This window comes from Moschus berezovskii, chromosome 9 (genome assembly GCF_049115385.1).
Source record: "Moschus berezovskii isolate FMDL1 chromosome 9, NW_MosBer_1.0, whole genome shotgun sequence".
NCBI lineage: Eukaryota > Metazoa > Chordata > Mammalia > Artiodactyla > Moschidae > Moschus > Moschus berezovskii.
Genome location: NC_142468.1, coordinates 94,039,897 through 94,055,544, shown reverse-complemented (window position 1 = coordinate 94,055,544; position 15,648 = coordinate 94,039,897). Strand labels below are relative to the sequence as shown.

Genomic DNA, 15,648 nt, shown 5'->3' with positions numbered 1-15,648 from the left:
TGAGCGCCAAAGAATTGATGCTTTTGAACTGTGGTGTTGGAGAAGACTCTTGAGAGTCCCTTGGACAGCAAAGAGCTCCAACCAGTCCATCCTAAAGGAAATCAGTCCTGAATATTCATCGGGAGAACTGATGCTGAAGCTGAAACTCCAATACTTTGGTTACCTGATGTGAAGAACTGACTCATTAGAAAAGACCCTGATGCTGGGAAAGATTGAAGGCAGGAGAAGAAGGGGACGACAGAGAATGAGATGGTTGGGTGGTATCACTGACTCGATGGACATGAGTTTGAGTAAGCTCCGGGAGTTGGTGATGGACAGGGAAGCCTGGAGTGCTGCATTCCATGGGGTTGCAAAGAGTCTGACATGACTGAGCGACTGAACTGAACTTAACTGACCTCCTCTAATTCTCTAAGATTTCTTCCTGTAGATCCCAGCCTCTCTCCCAATGTGGAATTGGTGTGCTCACACATCCCAGACACTAGCATGTGAATTTCAGCCTTTGCAGTTTTGCGTTCCCAAAAGCAAGACTGCAGAATAATGTTCAGGGCCTGTTTGATCATACTTCAACCATGCTTCTTGCTAATATGCCTTTACTCAGGCTTTCTATACGTGGGGCCTTTAAACCTTATGGATAAAACTTCGGATAGGGAATTGGCTAGTATCATGGCATTATCAACATTAAATGACCCAAATAAGTGAGGCAAGTCTGATGCTTCTAGAAGTTCAAGAGTCTCGAGTAGTTTGAGTGCTTAAGTGGGAAGGGATTAAACTGGGCATTATTTGCCCTACCCTGTTGTCTCTGGGCATCAATCTAGCCATCGTTTCCAGGGCAGAGTGTTCTGAACCATCCTTCCTACATCAAGGCAACAGAACTCTGAAAAACGAGGAGAATGCATACACAGGCCAAAGGGCAGGGAAATACCAGGACTCCTCACAGGGCCTTTTTCTCTTCTGGGCTTTAAACATTTCTTCTTTGAAGATAGGAAATGAACAGAATTGTTCACCTGATTCCAGGGGCAGAGGGGAATTGGGAGAAGGCAGTGCCAGAGTTAAGTAGAGTCACACCAAGTTTTGGGTCCTCTCTTAATTTTCACTTATAAATGGGGATAGTTGATCCCTCTGCCAGATTAATTTGAGAGTTAAATAACAATACACATTCAGTGCTCATTTCACTGTCTTGGTGTATCTAGTGCCTTATATGTATTAACATTTTAAAAAGTACTTTTTCCTAGGTCTTCTGGATCTGCCTTTGAAAAGGAAGAGGTTTGTCTGAACTTCATCTTTCCATAAGGAATTAAGAAGTGATGGAGATTCCCCTCTACAAAGAGTGCCTGTGGCTGCTATGTTAAGTTGCATGGTGCTCACCTTTATTTTCAGGGAGGTGATGAAAGATGGGGAAGAGAAAGATGGGGAGAAGCTGTGGGGTACTGGGATGCCATCTGGAGAGAAGCTGGATTGCTGAATCCTCCGGGAGATTTTCCTCTGGATTTGAATTCATGGCACCTGGACTCTGACTCGGAGTGGCAACCAGATGGAACTCAACCCTGTGCTCACACCATCCGTGTCCTCAAAGGGAGAACCTTGGCCACATTTATTTCCCTGTTTTTGCTTTTTCACTTTTTTTTTAGGTCTAACAATAAAGTGCACAAATCTTAAGTGCATGGTGCAATTAATTTTTAATGAGTGAATAAGTTTGCAAAACCACCACCCTGATCAAAATGAAGAACATTTTTAGCATACCTTGGGCCCTTTCCCAGTCAACCCCACCCCCCACCCAGAGGTAACCTCTATTCTAACTTCTACAACCATTGCTTAGTTTTGCCTGTTCTTAAACTTTATATAATCAGAACTGGTGCCTGGATGGTTTTGTTTGTGTCTGAGATAGATCCATGTTGTCACACAATATTTATGGTTCATTCCTTTTTATTGCTGTTTTATAAGGCTTCCCTGGTGGCACAGATGGTAAAGAATTTGCCTGCAATGCAGGAGATGTGGGTTTAATCCCTGGGTCAGGAAGATCCCCTGGAGAAGGGGATGGCTACCCACTCCAGTATTCTTGCCTGGAGAATTCCATGGACAGATGAGCCTGGTGGGCTACAGTTCATGGGGTCGCAAACAGTCAGACACGACTGAATATGTATATACCACAATTTATTAGTCCATCCTACTGTCATTGTACTGTTTGAGGCTATTATGAAAAAAGCTGCTTCAAACATTCTTTTGGTGGACATTTCTGACAGGTACACATACCCGTGAGTGCAATTGCCGAATCAAAGGGTAGCCAGATTTTTAGCTTCAGTAGATTGTTTCCCAAAGTGGTTGCACTCATTTTATTTCTACTTCCACTAGTTTTTGAACATGTCACAAAGGAGCTTCTCCATTGGAGTATTCCCTATGGTCTTGCGGAAAAAGAGGAGCTCAACACGTTCAGAAGTGATAAACCTCAAAGACGGGAGGAGCAGGAGCAATTTCCCAAACCTGGACAGGAAAGAGGACACCATCAGTGTGATTATCAGCTTCAGAGCCTGAGTCCTGGGCACAGCGCCGTTCCAGGAGAGGCAGAGGGAATGGAGAGAAGAGATGAGAGGTGCCCAGTGCAAGTAAGGAGGAATTTTGAGGAAGGGCCCCCATTCACCTACCCCGGACCCACTGTGGCCTTCCTCCAGTGTTTAGTTAAGGAGTGTGATGAAAATAGTGAATAAATATTGTTTATTATGTGTAAATATTATAAAGAAGTTATTTACATTAATAGTATGTGAATATATTATTAATAATCATATAATTATTATAATTACATGATCATTAATACCACATATATTTGAATAAGAAAATAAATTCCTGGGAATTCCCTGGTGGTCCAGTGATTAGGACTCAGTACGTTCACTCCTGGGGCCTGGGTTTGATCCATGGTTAGGGAACTAAGATCCCCACAAGCCACATGGCGTGGAGAGAAAAAAAGGATATAAATTCTCTGTAAGCCACCTAGGATGATAAGAGTAACCATTAGTGAAAATATTCTGAAATCGAAAATTTCTGTGGCTTGATATACTCATCCAGGAAAAAAGTCTTTGTAGTTTTTAAATGAGAACCATTTGCCAAGGCAAGGGTTCCGAGCGTAGAGAAGCTAGATAGTGAGGTCCCGAGAGGCAGAAGAGGGCATTATGCTGAACTTCCTTGGGTGGGAGGTCTAACAGTCGGGGTCATTGCCCAGGGTCAGGAGGCCACATCCAAGGGGGACAGCTCCAGGTTCAGCTTCTACCTCCGAGGTCTACGGGAAGCCTTCCCCACGTCCCAGTGACCTACTGAAACTGCTTTGTGGTACCAAAGACTTTGTTTCTCTTGTGAGAGCCAAGCGGGTGGCACTGAGCCGTCGTATAACCCCCATCATGCTTCTGCTGGTGCTGGGGCGAGCGGGACAGTCCCAGAGCACTGCCTCTTGCCCCACCACCCCCGCAGCCCCAGTCCCAGCCAGTAACCATTGTTCTTCAAACACAGCCAGGGCCGGGCTAGGGTCCATGCCTGCGGCTTATGCTAGTGCATCACTATCTGCACCCGCAACAGATCTTGTCATGTTCCCTGAAAACTCTTCCTCCCAGCTTTCCTTTTTCCGTCTCCTACCTCTTTCCTCAAAGAGCTCCTCTTCCCTCGTTCCTTATCCACTCAAATACCAGGTCTGAGCCATCCCCACTCCCGGAGGCTCCTGCATCTGTCACTGCCTTTCCAGTCCCACAAACAGACCTTCAAGGACTCCCTGGATGACGGCAGGGCCTGCCTTCCTCCCTGCTGGATGCTCTGTACTCACCACCACGCCTCTGCGTGAAGCCAGCTCTGTGGAAAACATTCTGCTCAATGATCTGCAGTGGCTCCTCTCTGCCTGCCAAACCAGATTTGGCCTCTGGCTGCCCTCCAAACTCCTGAGCAGGCTGGTGCCAGAGAGCCGTTCTGGCTTAGACCCCTACCTTCTCATTGGAGGTTATCAGTTTTGCCTTCCAAACTGGTCTCTTGACCTAAGAACATATGTTTATTTGCTTCTCTCCCTCTTACTTTGTGGGCTTCCCTGGTGGCTTAGACGGTAAAGAATCTGTCTGCAATGCAGGAGGCCAATATTTGATCCCTGGGTTGAGAAGATCCCCTGGAGAAGGGATAAGGTACCCACTTCAGTCATGGACAGCGAAGCCTGGTGGGCTACAGTCCATGGGGTCACAAAGAGTCGGACACGACTGAGTGCCTAACACGTAATACTCTCCCTTTGTAGATGAAAATTTCTCTCCTTGTAGACCTTCTCCTTCCTCGACACCAGCCCTGCCTCCACAAATCCCTCTCGGCAGTGCTTTGCACCCTGCCTCCCTGTGGGTCTCTTTCTCCTTCATATTCATGCAGCCCTCAGTACCCGCTAGACTGGTCCTCAACTTCAGCGTGGCCACTGCGCCGGGCATCCCCTGGAAGCAGTGGGCTTGCTTTATGCTTTTTGGTTCCTACTCCTGGGCTTGGTGCTGTGCCTGGCACACAGTAGGTGTCAGCCACATCCTTGTTGCACTGAGATCCTGTCCCATCTAATGAGTGCAGCCCTAAGACAGTGTCAAAAATGTGGGCAGGGTGGTTGAGGGCTGAAGGGACAGATGGGCAGGTAGGCAGGTGCTCAGGTCACCTCACAGGCTGGCTGGGGTGATGGGCCTTGCTGTGCTGGCTGAGCATCACCTGAGACTGGTCCTGCAAGGCCTCCACGTGCTCAGGATCCTTCAGGCCGCGTGTTTCTAGAGAGAAGCAGCAGCTGTGAGTTTTCCTCCCAGGCCCGCCACCCACCTCACCATCAGCCAGGGCCTCAGGAGTGGGGAGCCCAGCCGTGCAGCCCTCCCCTCCTGCTTGCAGGGAAGAAGTCTACACACACTGAGGTCTGTGAGGGGCGGTGGAGGGAAAGTGAGAGGCAGAAGAAAGTCACCAAAATTCCCTGCCTTTATCCCCACTCACTCTCCTCTAAGACTTGGACAAAGACCTGGTTTGAAGAGGACCAGGGCCTTCATGCAGGCGAACTCCGTGGGGTCCACCGCCAGTGCCCGGAACCGCGAGATGGTTTCCTGCAGAATTCGAGTCTCCGCACTAGCCAGCACTAGCCGGCCCTGAGAGCTGCCGCCAGCAGAGGCCTCGGGCAGGGCCAGCAGTGGGCAATTGTCCAGAGGCAGAGACCACTGGATGGCTCCAAGGAGGAAGAGTTCACTCCATGCCTCTTCCAACAGGATCACCTGTGCCCAGAGAAGGGGGTGAGGGCAAGTGTGATGGCTGATACACAGCTCCTCTGGCTCAGTCTGGAACCTCTGCCACGTTCTCAGCTGTCTTAGGACAGGAAAGGCTGGTCCCAGGTACCCAGAACATTCTGACCTTTGCTTGACATCAGCCAGGGGCTCGGAGCTCTGGGACTTGGTACCCAGATGCCTCAACTCTAAGACACTCTGTGGGCTCCATTGAAAGGTAGAGGTGGAGCACAGGCAAATCCTGGAGCCGTGAGAAGCAGGGCAGCTCAGGGACACTCCCCAACAGCACCCCAAGTTGGCCATACTCAGCAGACTCAGTCGCTTCTGAGCTGCTTCATCCAAAGCACCAGCTAAGGACTGCCGTGCTCAGCGTGCCTCTCCTCCTGGGTGTCCTGACAGGTCGCCTTGCTCATGAGAAGCCCAGAGGAATGAAGAGGCTCGGTTGAAACTCAAACCCAGAAGTCAGGGGCATTTGTGTTCCAAGGGAGCCCAGATTTGCCCACTGATGCTGTTCACAGTGTGCAGACCACCCTGTGACGCAGAGAGAGAGCATCTGTAAGGCCGGAGGGTTTGTCTAGGAGGAAACAAGACCCAAAGGGGCATAGACATCGCCTTCTAATGTCTGGTCCCTGTGTGTCCCTGGCCATCAGTGTCCCCTAGGTGATGACCGCAACTGCCACATCCCAGAGATATGTGCCCATGACCATCGCTGACTCTGAGGCACGGTGTCTCCAGCCTTCACCATCCCCAAGCTGCGTGCCCCGCCAATCATCACCTGTACAAGGAGGTGTGTGCCCCCAGCCCGGCTGACTTGCGAGCCCCCTGATGAGTATACCTGGTCCCGGAAGGGCAGGTTGGAGAACACCGGCAGGTTCTTGGCCCACTTGACGGCCATGAAGAGCAGACGAGCCGACGTCTCATGGATGCTGTCCAGGGCACAGGGGGAGGAGGAGGAGTAGGGGGATGAGGAGAACTCGGGATCATTGCCAGTGACGTCGATATTCTCGTCGGCTGTTGGAGGAGAGGTTGTGCCTCAGCCCCTGCTCTGAGGCAGGCAGAAGTGGCTTTTTTCAGGGACCTAGGTGTGAGAGCTGGAGCTCGGCCATCAGCCCACTTACCATCCTCGGGCTCCAGCTTTGTGCAGGTTTCGGCTGTTATCAGGCTGGCCATGAAGTGGTGGTGCCCCGGAGGTGTGAGGGCCCGGGGTCCCAGGGCTCTGGCTGCAGACACAGGTGTGGGCCCCCGAGAGCTGGGCCCTGCCAGGGCTGGGGGGGTTGCCAGGGGCTCCAGCCGGGGCTCAGTTTCTGACTCCACGCTGTCCATTCGGACCTGGGCGGTGCTCCGCGGCTGGCGCTCATTCTGCACGGCTGGGGAGGTGGGAAGGGTCAGGACAGCCCACGGGTCATGCACCCCCTGTCTCTTCTGCCACGCCTCTCCGGGATGGGGTTCTTGACTCACCGTCCTGGTTCATGCCCGCCTGCAAGCACTTCTTCAGCCGGCAGGCCTGGCACTGGTTGCGGTGGGCCTTGTCCACCGGGCACATCCCTGCCCCAACCTGGCACCTGCGGGTGGAGGGGAGCCCCAGGGAGTCAGGGTCCTGCCCGGGCCCTGGGCTATGGGTTTCAGACACTCTGGCTGCAGCCCCTTCTCCCCTGAGCATCCTCCACTCCCTCCCTCCCAGGAACACTCAGGGGCCGGCGGGGCTCCTCTAAATGCAGGGGACTCCTTTGGGGGGGGTACCCCTCTCCCACCTGTAGATGAGCCTTCGCCTCACGCTCCTCTTGAAGAAGCCGCTGCAGCCGTTGCAGGCGTAGATGCCGTAGTGCTTCCCGCTGCTGCTGTCCCCGCACACACGGCACTGGAGCGAGGGGCCCAGGCCTGCGGGCAGCCCTGGGTTGGGTGGGGCTGCACTGGGCCGGTTGCACGCCGCTCCCTCCTCCTCAGGGCCCCTCCATCCTCCTCCCTCACCGTCCTCAGGTCCCTGTCCACCCGCATTCAGACACACCCGTGTCTCCCCCAGCTGGCAAACGTGTCCCTTGTCACACCCCCTCCCCGCTTCTCCATGGCCAGTTCTCAACAAGTGACACTCTCTGCTCCCCTTCCCGGTCCCTCTCTCTGCAGGTGGGCTCAGGCTCCATCATGCACAAGAGCCTTCTTGACAGTGCCACTAGGGACCTCTGCTCCCGACCTTTGAGGGCCCTCCTCTTTCCTTTCTTCTCCCATCTGATCAGCTATCCTCTCTAGCCCCCACGTTTCTAGGATTCTGGGTTTCCCGGCAGATTCCCTTACACTTGCCTGTAGCCCTGGGGGCTTGGCCTGAGTTGCTCTGGCTCCTATCATGGTCCCTGCAAACCTGTGACCCACACTCCACTCCCCAAGGGTCTACATCTGCCTCGAGAAAAACCATACCTGTTGGCTCTTCCCCCAGGCCCCACCCGCCTGGAGACTCCTTCCTGGAGGTGGACACGGCCGCCGGCACCGCTGCAGCCACGTTGGAGCTCATGGGCGCTGTCTGCCTGTTCCTGGCAGGTCCCAGGGCAGCCTCTGCCTGCCTAAGGGAAGCCTCAGGATTTCTGAGCTGGACCCCCTGCCTCCCTCTCTGAAACTGTCTCCCTTCTATCTCTCCTTCTCCCTCTGTCTCTTTCTCTCCCCCTGCCTCTCCTCTCTGTGTTCCTGCCTCCTGCCACCTCTGTCTAAACTCAGGAGCTGCCCCAGCTGCCCCTCACAGCAGCAGCTCTGGCTCGGGGAGATTTCTCCCAGGGCAGTGCTGGACGCAGCTTATGATCCTCTTAATCTTTACTGTCTCCACAGGGGATCAACCGGCCACACCTGCAGCATTACCAAGGTGCCCTGGGAGCCGGGCAGTCCTGCTGCCCCCGCACCAGCTCCCAGGCTGCCCAGTGTCTCTGGGTTCCTTGTGCTCCGTGCTCTCAAACTGTTCGAATTGTTAAGGGAGGTGTGGACTCCACTTACGCCAGGACAAGTGGGTCTGGGGACAGGTGTGTGTGGCTCCACACACAGGCGCTCACTGCTGGTCCTGAGTAAGTTCAGCTTTTTGCCCCAGTGCTTCTCACCTACTCCCTTGATAAGAGACTGCTTAGGGCCCAAGTTTTGAGGGTCTGGGCACCCCTGGAGGGCTAGCAGCCCCCGGATGCCCCTACAGAGGCAACTCCCATCACAGGTGGAAATGGGTTAGATGTAGGGTCTGAGGCCAGCCTGCAGGCAATGGGCACTGGACCCAATGTGGAGGGTCTCCTGCAAGACTGGAGGGGGCGAGGACACAGCCCCTGCACTTGCCTACCCTGACTTGCCCTCACAGTCCCCGGTCAGCTGGTGCCTCTGCTTCCCCAGACTCAGTCTTCCCAGCTCGAGACCAGGGCTGGTTCTGAGGTGGGGGATGGACCCTGGAGGGAGGGTGGAGACAGCCAAGACAGATCCAGGTTCAAATCCCTGCTCCCTCACAGCCAGCCACGCCTCCCTGAGCAATGATTTAACCTGCCTGTGCTTCAGTCTCCCGGAAAAAGGGGTGACAAGAGTACCTGCCTCACAGAGCAGCTGGGGAAGCTAGTTAAGGTGATTCTCCAAGTGTTCTGGGGCTTGGTTCTTAGTAGGAGCATAACAAATGATGGGGGCTTCCATGGTGGCCTAGCGGTAAAGAATCCTGCCAATGCAGGAGATGCGGATGCAATCCCTGGGTCAGGAACACCCCCTTGGAGAAAGAAATGGCTATCCACTCCAGTATTCTTGCCTGGGAAATCCCATAGACAGAGGAGTCTGATGATCTGTAGTCCATGGAGTCTCAGAGAGTCACACACGACTTAGGGACTAAACAAGAACAGCAATAAATGATGGGCCTGTTATTATTATTGCTTCTCAGGGTTGTTGAGATCCTAGAGCAGTCCTCAGCAAATAGCCTTTCCTCTCCTGCTCCTCTGCCCCCACCCCACCCCATGCCCAGGCCAGAGCAGAAAGCCTCCTGTTGGTCTGGGTGAGACACGCATCCTCAGCAGAGCTGGGCTCACCTCTGGGTGCATCTGGGGCAGGGGTTGGCCTAGCCTTAGAGCCTGAAGGGGACGGGGACAGTGCGAAGCTTCTGGGAGGATCACAGAGTTAAGGGGACAGAGCGGGTGGTGCAGAGCCCTTATGTAAGTGGGGTTAACCCTCCCTGTGACAGGGAAGCACTATTGGGGATTTGGAAAGTCAGCTCGAGGGGCTTTGCAGGGTAATCCGCTTTCTGGGGCCTCAGAAGATCGAGGCCACTGGGCTGAGGCCCCTGACCTGGGCTCCTCTGCCTCTGTCCTTGTGTCCACCCCTCCCCAACAGGCAGTCCCTCAGGACCCTCCTCTGCAAGGTCTCCTGCTTCACCGAACCCCCAAAGCCTAGGGCATCTCCTTGAACCCGATTGATCAGTCCCATCTTACCAAAGGTCTTCTCTCTTCCACTTCTTCTGGAACATGGCTTTACCATCTTCTGTCCCTCTGAACTTGTCTGCATCTCCTGTACCCCAGCAGACCTTCCCACTCTCCCCTCGGGTGACCTCACACACAGTCAAGGCTTCCACGGCCATTTCACACCAGACTCCTGCCTGGTCTCTGCCCCGGACTTTCACCTATGGATTCCCCCAGAGTTCTGGTGTGGAGACCAACTCCACAAACCACAACCAACCCATTCCCAGCTTGTCTGCATGGATACGGTCCCTGAAACCTCAGGATCGAGGGACCTGGAGCACCCCGTGCTGGAGGAAAGTGCCTGAGGCTGGACTGAGGGCCCCTAATCCTGGAAGGCTGGGCCAAGGAGGATCCGCTGGCAGAGGAGCTAAGAGGGGAAATCGGGACAGCACGGGTCATGGGAACAAGGGCAGGGGAGGATTCAAGGATGGGGGCGTCCACCAGGTCACATGTCTTAGGAGGTCGTTTGTATCCTCAGTTATAAGGGAGAGGAAGTCATTAAGAAGAGTGCTTACACAAATGCTGCCAAGCCTCACAGCTTCCCTATTAAGGAGTTATCATCATTGTTCTCAACTCACAGATCAGGAAGCTGAGGCTCAGCGAGGTCAGGCAATTCCCTTTGGGCCGCACAGCTATGGAGTGGTGGAGGAGACTGGGGATGAAGACAGGGCTTCAGACTTGTGTCTTACCCCCACACTCCCACTTTGCACCTTGGTGCTCGCCAAGAAGACTCTGAGCAGTCCCTCCGCTGGGCTCTAGCAGCAGCGGCCAGTGGCGCTGTGGCGAGAGTCGTTCTGAAGGAGGGGACAGCAGACGGCCCTGGGAAGAGTTGGTAGTGTTGGGGAGGACTGGAAACAGCACTGGGCTGAGAGGAGAAGGAGACGGGCCAACGGTTTGCAGGAAGGGCCACACTGAGCAAAGGGTTTTTTCCCTTGTCTAGGGAGATATCAAAAGAAAAATATTTGAGAACAGGAGTTCCTTTTTTTTCCTTTATAATGTGTGATCTTAATTTTAATAATGATTTACTTTCCCTATCTTAACTCCTCCAAGGCCTCAAGATGAAAACAATATTTACATTTAGGCAATGTGAAACTCCCTGTACCAGCTAATGGGGCACAACCTCTTCAAACGGACTCTAATTTTCTTCTATTTAAGGTAAGAGTTCAACACAAAATACCTTCACTGCTCACTGATTGTATTGAAAGGTTTTAATTTAGCTCAGAGGGACGAAATCTGGTAGAACATACATCTGTATTAGATTCATATTGCTCCTGTAACAAATGACCACACTAGGAGCTTAGGATAAATATCTGTAAGTTCTAGAAGGTCAGAAGCCTGAAACAGGTCTCCTTGGGCTAAAACGAAGGTCTTCCCTAATAGCTCATTTGGTAAAGAATCCACCTGCAATGCAGGAGATCCCGGTTCGATTGCTGGGTCGGGAAGATCCACTGGAGAAGGGAAAGGCTACCCACTTCAGTATTCTGGCCTGGAGAATTCCATGGCCTGTATAGTCTATGGGGTCGCAACGAGTCAGACACGAAGATGTTGGCAGGACTTTGATGCTCCTGGATGCCTCGGAAGAGAATGCATTTCTATTTTATTTACCGTGGCCACCAGTGTTCCTTGGCTCACGGCCCTTCCTCCATCTTCAAATCCAGGAGGTTTTTTATAATGAGAGATACAGAGGAGAAAGAGCCACGGGGAGTGGGTGAAGCTGAAGATGGGGTATAAATCAAATATTCAATCCCTGAGCAAGCCTGGGGGTGCAGGGCATACCTAGAGGGATGGCTCTGACCTGGAGAGAGGCCGCCTGGAAGGAATCGGAGAACCCAGGGCTTCAGGAAGTCTCCCAGTCAGCATCCCTCCTCTCAGATCCTGGTTTCACATCTTCCTGGCTGTGTGAGTTTGGCAAGGGATTCTGCCTCTAAGCCTCAGTCTCATTATCTCTAGACTGGGTAGGCTAGAGCCAAGGGGGGTTGTGGTGGCATTAGAGGAGGTGACACAGCAGGGGCTGGCACAGTCCAGCGTGAGAGGGAGGAGGCAGGTGGAAGGGAGCTGGGTGAGAGCAGAGTTTGGGGGGAATGCCTTAGAGACATGGGGTCTGAAGCCCCTGGCTTAGGAAAGGGACTCAGCCAGGGACTCCGAGGCCCAGCTGAGAGTAAAGACGGTGACAGTCTGGGCAGGTACAGGGTTTTTCTTGAAGCCCCCAGCAGGGAGGCAGATGCTGGGAGGAGGTGGACACCAGGACTGCTCTGTAGCTGGGTTCCTCAGTTTCCTCCCAGCAAGTGTGGGAAGGACCTCAAGCAGGAGTTGAAGGCCTCGGGGAGGGGCTGTCACGGGGAGAGCTGAGGTGGGAAGCAGAGAAGGAGGGGACTTCTTTCCCCCGGTGAGTCTTCTCTGCTCTTCTCCATCAGAATTGTCCTGCCCCCTCTGCTCCATCTGCCCAATCGCTCCTGTCTTTCAAGGCCTGTTCAGGGCTCACTTCCTCCAGGAAGTTTGCCCTGACTCCTCTCTTTCCAGAGGCACCTCCAGGGCCAGATATTGTCCTTAATATTGGACCTCATGCCGGGTGCATTTTTTCTCCTCGGTCAGTGGGAGACTCCAGGGGCCAGGTTCAGAGCATCAGGTCAGCTGGGCATGTGGATCACAAGGCACTTAATAGACAGAAGCTTATTTTTAGCTTGTCCTTCTTTTCTTGGTATTCTAGAGTGGGTATAGAATAAAAAATAAATGAATAGAAGACGCCGGCAGTACCGGCAGTGTTTGACCTGCTTGTTCTTGCAGTTTGTTTTGATTTTATTATATCGGCTCTTGGTGTCATTTTGATCCCAGCCGAGCTCCTGTTTCACCCTGGCCCTCAGGCCCAGCCAGAGGTACGACTGTGCTGGGGGAAAAAGACAACAGTCCAGCAGGGCTGGGGGAGAGGGAGGTTTCTCCCCGATCTGTGACCACCAGCTGCTGGGGCAGACACCAAAGGATTACTCAGCCCAAAGCCTTGAATCTGCTGACGAAGCCGCCAGAGGCCACCTTATCACTAATACAATTATTCCCCCAGGGGACAGGTCAGCAACTTCCTTCTGACTCCCTGGAAGAGTCTGGGACGGGGTGGCGGTGGGGGCTGGGGGGGCTAGGGTTAGCAGGGAGACGGGTACATGGTGAAGGCTGCAGAACTGACTTCCCTCTGGACGGTGAAGACCCTAGCAGGTAAAGCCCCTGCCGGGAGCCTGTCTAGGGTCCTCCTACCTGGTGTGACCAGGTCCCAGGCCTGAGAGATGACCTGGGCTCTGCCATTGGGAGGAAGCAGTGGTCCCTGGGATGAATCAGCTGCTGATCAATCAGGTTGCCTGGGCTGGATGGCTTGGCTCCTATTCAGCCTGTTGCTGCCATGGGCTTCTCATTTGCTGCAAACCTCGTTCACAGCATTTGGGAACATGTCTTTGGGGATTTCTTTAAAATTCTCTCTTTGTTTGCTCATCTAAGAATCTTCACTATCTCAGAAAAAGGATAGCTAGTGATGAGTGTATGGGCTCCGGAGCCCAGGACCCAGCAATTCCACTTCTAGGAAGTCATCCTCTGGAAAAGTCACAAAGATTTAATTATACGGCTGTTCTCTGCAGCGATTTTAGTAAAATACCCAGCTGTAGACAACTGGCTAGATCAAGTATGCTCTGTCCTTGCGGTGGAACGCTGGGCAGCCATTCGTCCCAAGCACATTTCCAGAGAAATATGCCCACACTCTTCCAACCTCAATCCAGCTGTACAACAGCATGCACAGTTTGATTTCCTGTGTCTCTGAGGAGTGTCTGGCCAAAGATCATGGGACTCTTTCTCCTCTGCAGGGCCTGAGTTAATTAATGGTTTCTTTTTCTAGAGCAGTGAGTAGAAGGGTCAGGACTCTGAGGGGCCAACACCAGCAGGAAAGTTTCTCAACAAAGCCTCTTTATTTCCTTTTCAAGATAACATTTAGAAATAATCACATATTCCTTGGGCAGTTTCCCAGCTCTTGGCTGCTGAAGTCTCTCTCCTAGAATTGTTTCAAAGGTCCAAGCAGAACAGAAGAGGCTCCTGGCCCTATCCAAGGATGGGCAGATGAAAGACAGGTTATGTAGGACACATCTGATCTGCTGCTGCACATTGAGGGGGTAGGGAAAGTGGGGAATAAGGTGGGGAGACATCACTTTTCTAGTGGTGTCTGACATGAACGACATCTTTTTTGATCTCTTTAAAAAAAAAAAAAACTTTGTAAAAATGTTTTTGCCGCACAGCAGAGCATGTGGGATCCCTGACCAGGGATCGAACTCGTGCCCCCTGCAGTGGAAGCGTGGAGTGCTAACCACTGGACTGCCAGGGAAGTCCCTTAAACTCTCTTTTTTCCTGGTGCTGAGAGAGGTGGGCTTCTCCATCCTCCAGCAGAGCTATGATCAGCAGAGATCCTCACTACAATCAGAAAATCTTGTTTCCTTTGAATGTTTAATAGTAAACATGTGTTACCAGATGATCAGTATAAAACAGAGTTCTTTTAAGTTGCTGGTTTTTTTTTTTTCAAAAAGAGCTAATCTGAAATCAACATAATCAATTCTCTTCATCATCACAGGAAATATTTATGAAGAAATGGTTCAGTGTTTCTATGCGTGAGAATGCAAAGCTTCTCATGGTCTGGGCTCTTCTCTCCTGTTACCCAAGGGCAAGGCCAAAATCTAGCAGCTGCTCAGGCTGGGCCTTGGCTTAATCACAACAGCTGTACTGCAGAGGCGGAGGCCTGGTCCTGGACGTGCGCCCTCCTCTTGCTGGGCCTGGTGTCTTCCCTTTAGTGCTGGACCCTGGGAACCTCTGGTGATCAGAGAGGGGTTGAGCAGGGTGTGGCATGAGGGCTGGGAGCTCTTTGAAAACCAGTTGTTCTGTCGTTAAGTCACGTCCGACTCTTTGCGACTCCATGGACTGCAGCACGTTAGGCTTCCCTGCCTTTCACTATCTCCCAGAGTTTGCTCAAACTTATGTCCCTTCAGCCGAAGATGTCATCCAACCATCTCATCCTCTGTTGTCCCCTTCTCCTGCCTTCAATCTTTTCCAGTATCAGGGTCTTTTCTAATGAGTCGGCTCTTTGCAGCAAGTGGCCGAAGAATTGAAGCTTCAGCTTTGGTCACTGTCTACAGTGATTTTGGAGCCCCCAAAAAGAAAATCTGTCTCCTTGAAAACCAGTATGGAAGTATTTAAAAGTTCATCAATAGGTGCATCATTACCATTGTTTTCTAGCTGACTGACCCTCTGGGTTACAGTATTTATTATCTCCTAGAAATGAAACAACCTGAAAGCAAGGTTTCTCCCCCTGGGCACGACTGACATCTTGAGCCAGATAATTCATCGTGGGGCTGTTCTGTGCGTTGTGCGAGTTTAGTAGCTTCCCTGACCTCCTCCCACTGGATGCCAGTGGCATCCCCTTCTTTCCAACGGCGATAACCAAAAGTGTCTCCAGACACTTCTGAATGTCCCCCATGAGGGGCAGACTCATCCTCGGTGGAGAAACACTGGCCTCAGCAGTGTTATTTCCTGGAGACAGACCACAGATATGTTATCACAGATGCAGGAAGCACTTCCCATGACAGAGATCTGGGAAGAGTCCCAGGCCGCCAGGCATGTAACTTTATCTCCGGTGTGATGTCCTGCCGAGTCAGGAACTGTCCAAAGTCGGCAGGTTTCTTGGAAGAAGAATTTTACTGTTTTATTTTCTTTATGTTTTTCTGTGTTGTAAGAATATTGAATAATGAACATGTATCATAATTATAATTAAGATAAAGCTTGTGTTTTTTTAAAAAAGTTTAGCTAATTTGAAATAAATATGACCTTAAATGATAATAATCATAAATATTTGCCTAAGAAATTGTTGTGTGACAGACACAGTTCTGTGTGTTCATATGTGTGAACTCAACCCTCATGACACTATCAGAGAGGCG

General features: G+C 52.0%; 1 protein-coding gene across 1 annotated transcript; it reads right to left on the bottom strand.

The window, feature by feature from the left end:
* Positions 1–2,345: 2,345 nt before the first annotated feature.
* Positions 2,346–7,752, bottom strand: NR2E3 (nuclear receptor subfamily 2 group E member 3). The gene is made up of 8 exons (XM_055437302.2): positions 7,659–7,752; positions 7,001–7,127; positions 6,708–6,811; positions 6,368–6,616; positions 6,085–6,260; positions 4,994–5,240; positions 4,649–4,754; positions 2,346–2,478 (listed from the first exon to the last, which is right to left on the bottom strand). Exons 1-8 carry the CDS (start codon positions 7,750–7,752, stop codon positions 2,346–2,348), a joined length of 1,236 nt encoding a protein of 411 aa, XP_055293277.2.
* Positions 7,753–15,648: the final 7,896 nt, after the last annotated feature.

Coding starts and splice junctions, on each gene's coding strand:
- NR2E3 (XM_055437302.2), bottom strand. CDS start 7,752: ATGAGCTCCAACGTGGCTGCAGCGGTGCCGGCGGCCGTGTCCACCTCC. Junction 6,812..7,000: donor AGGCGAAGGCTCATCTACAG/GTGGGAGAGGGG, acceptor CTCCACCCGCAG/GTGCCAGGTTGGGGCAGGGA. Junction 4,755..4,993: donor CCTGGTCCTCTTCAAACCAG/GTCTTTGTCCAA, acceptor GCTTCTCTCTAG/AAACACGCGGCCTGAAGGAT.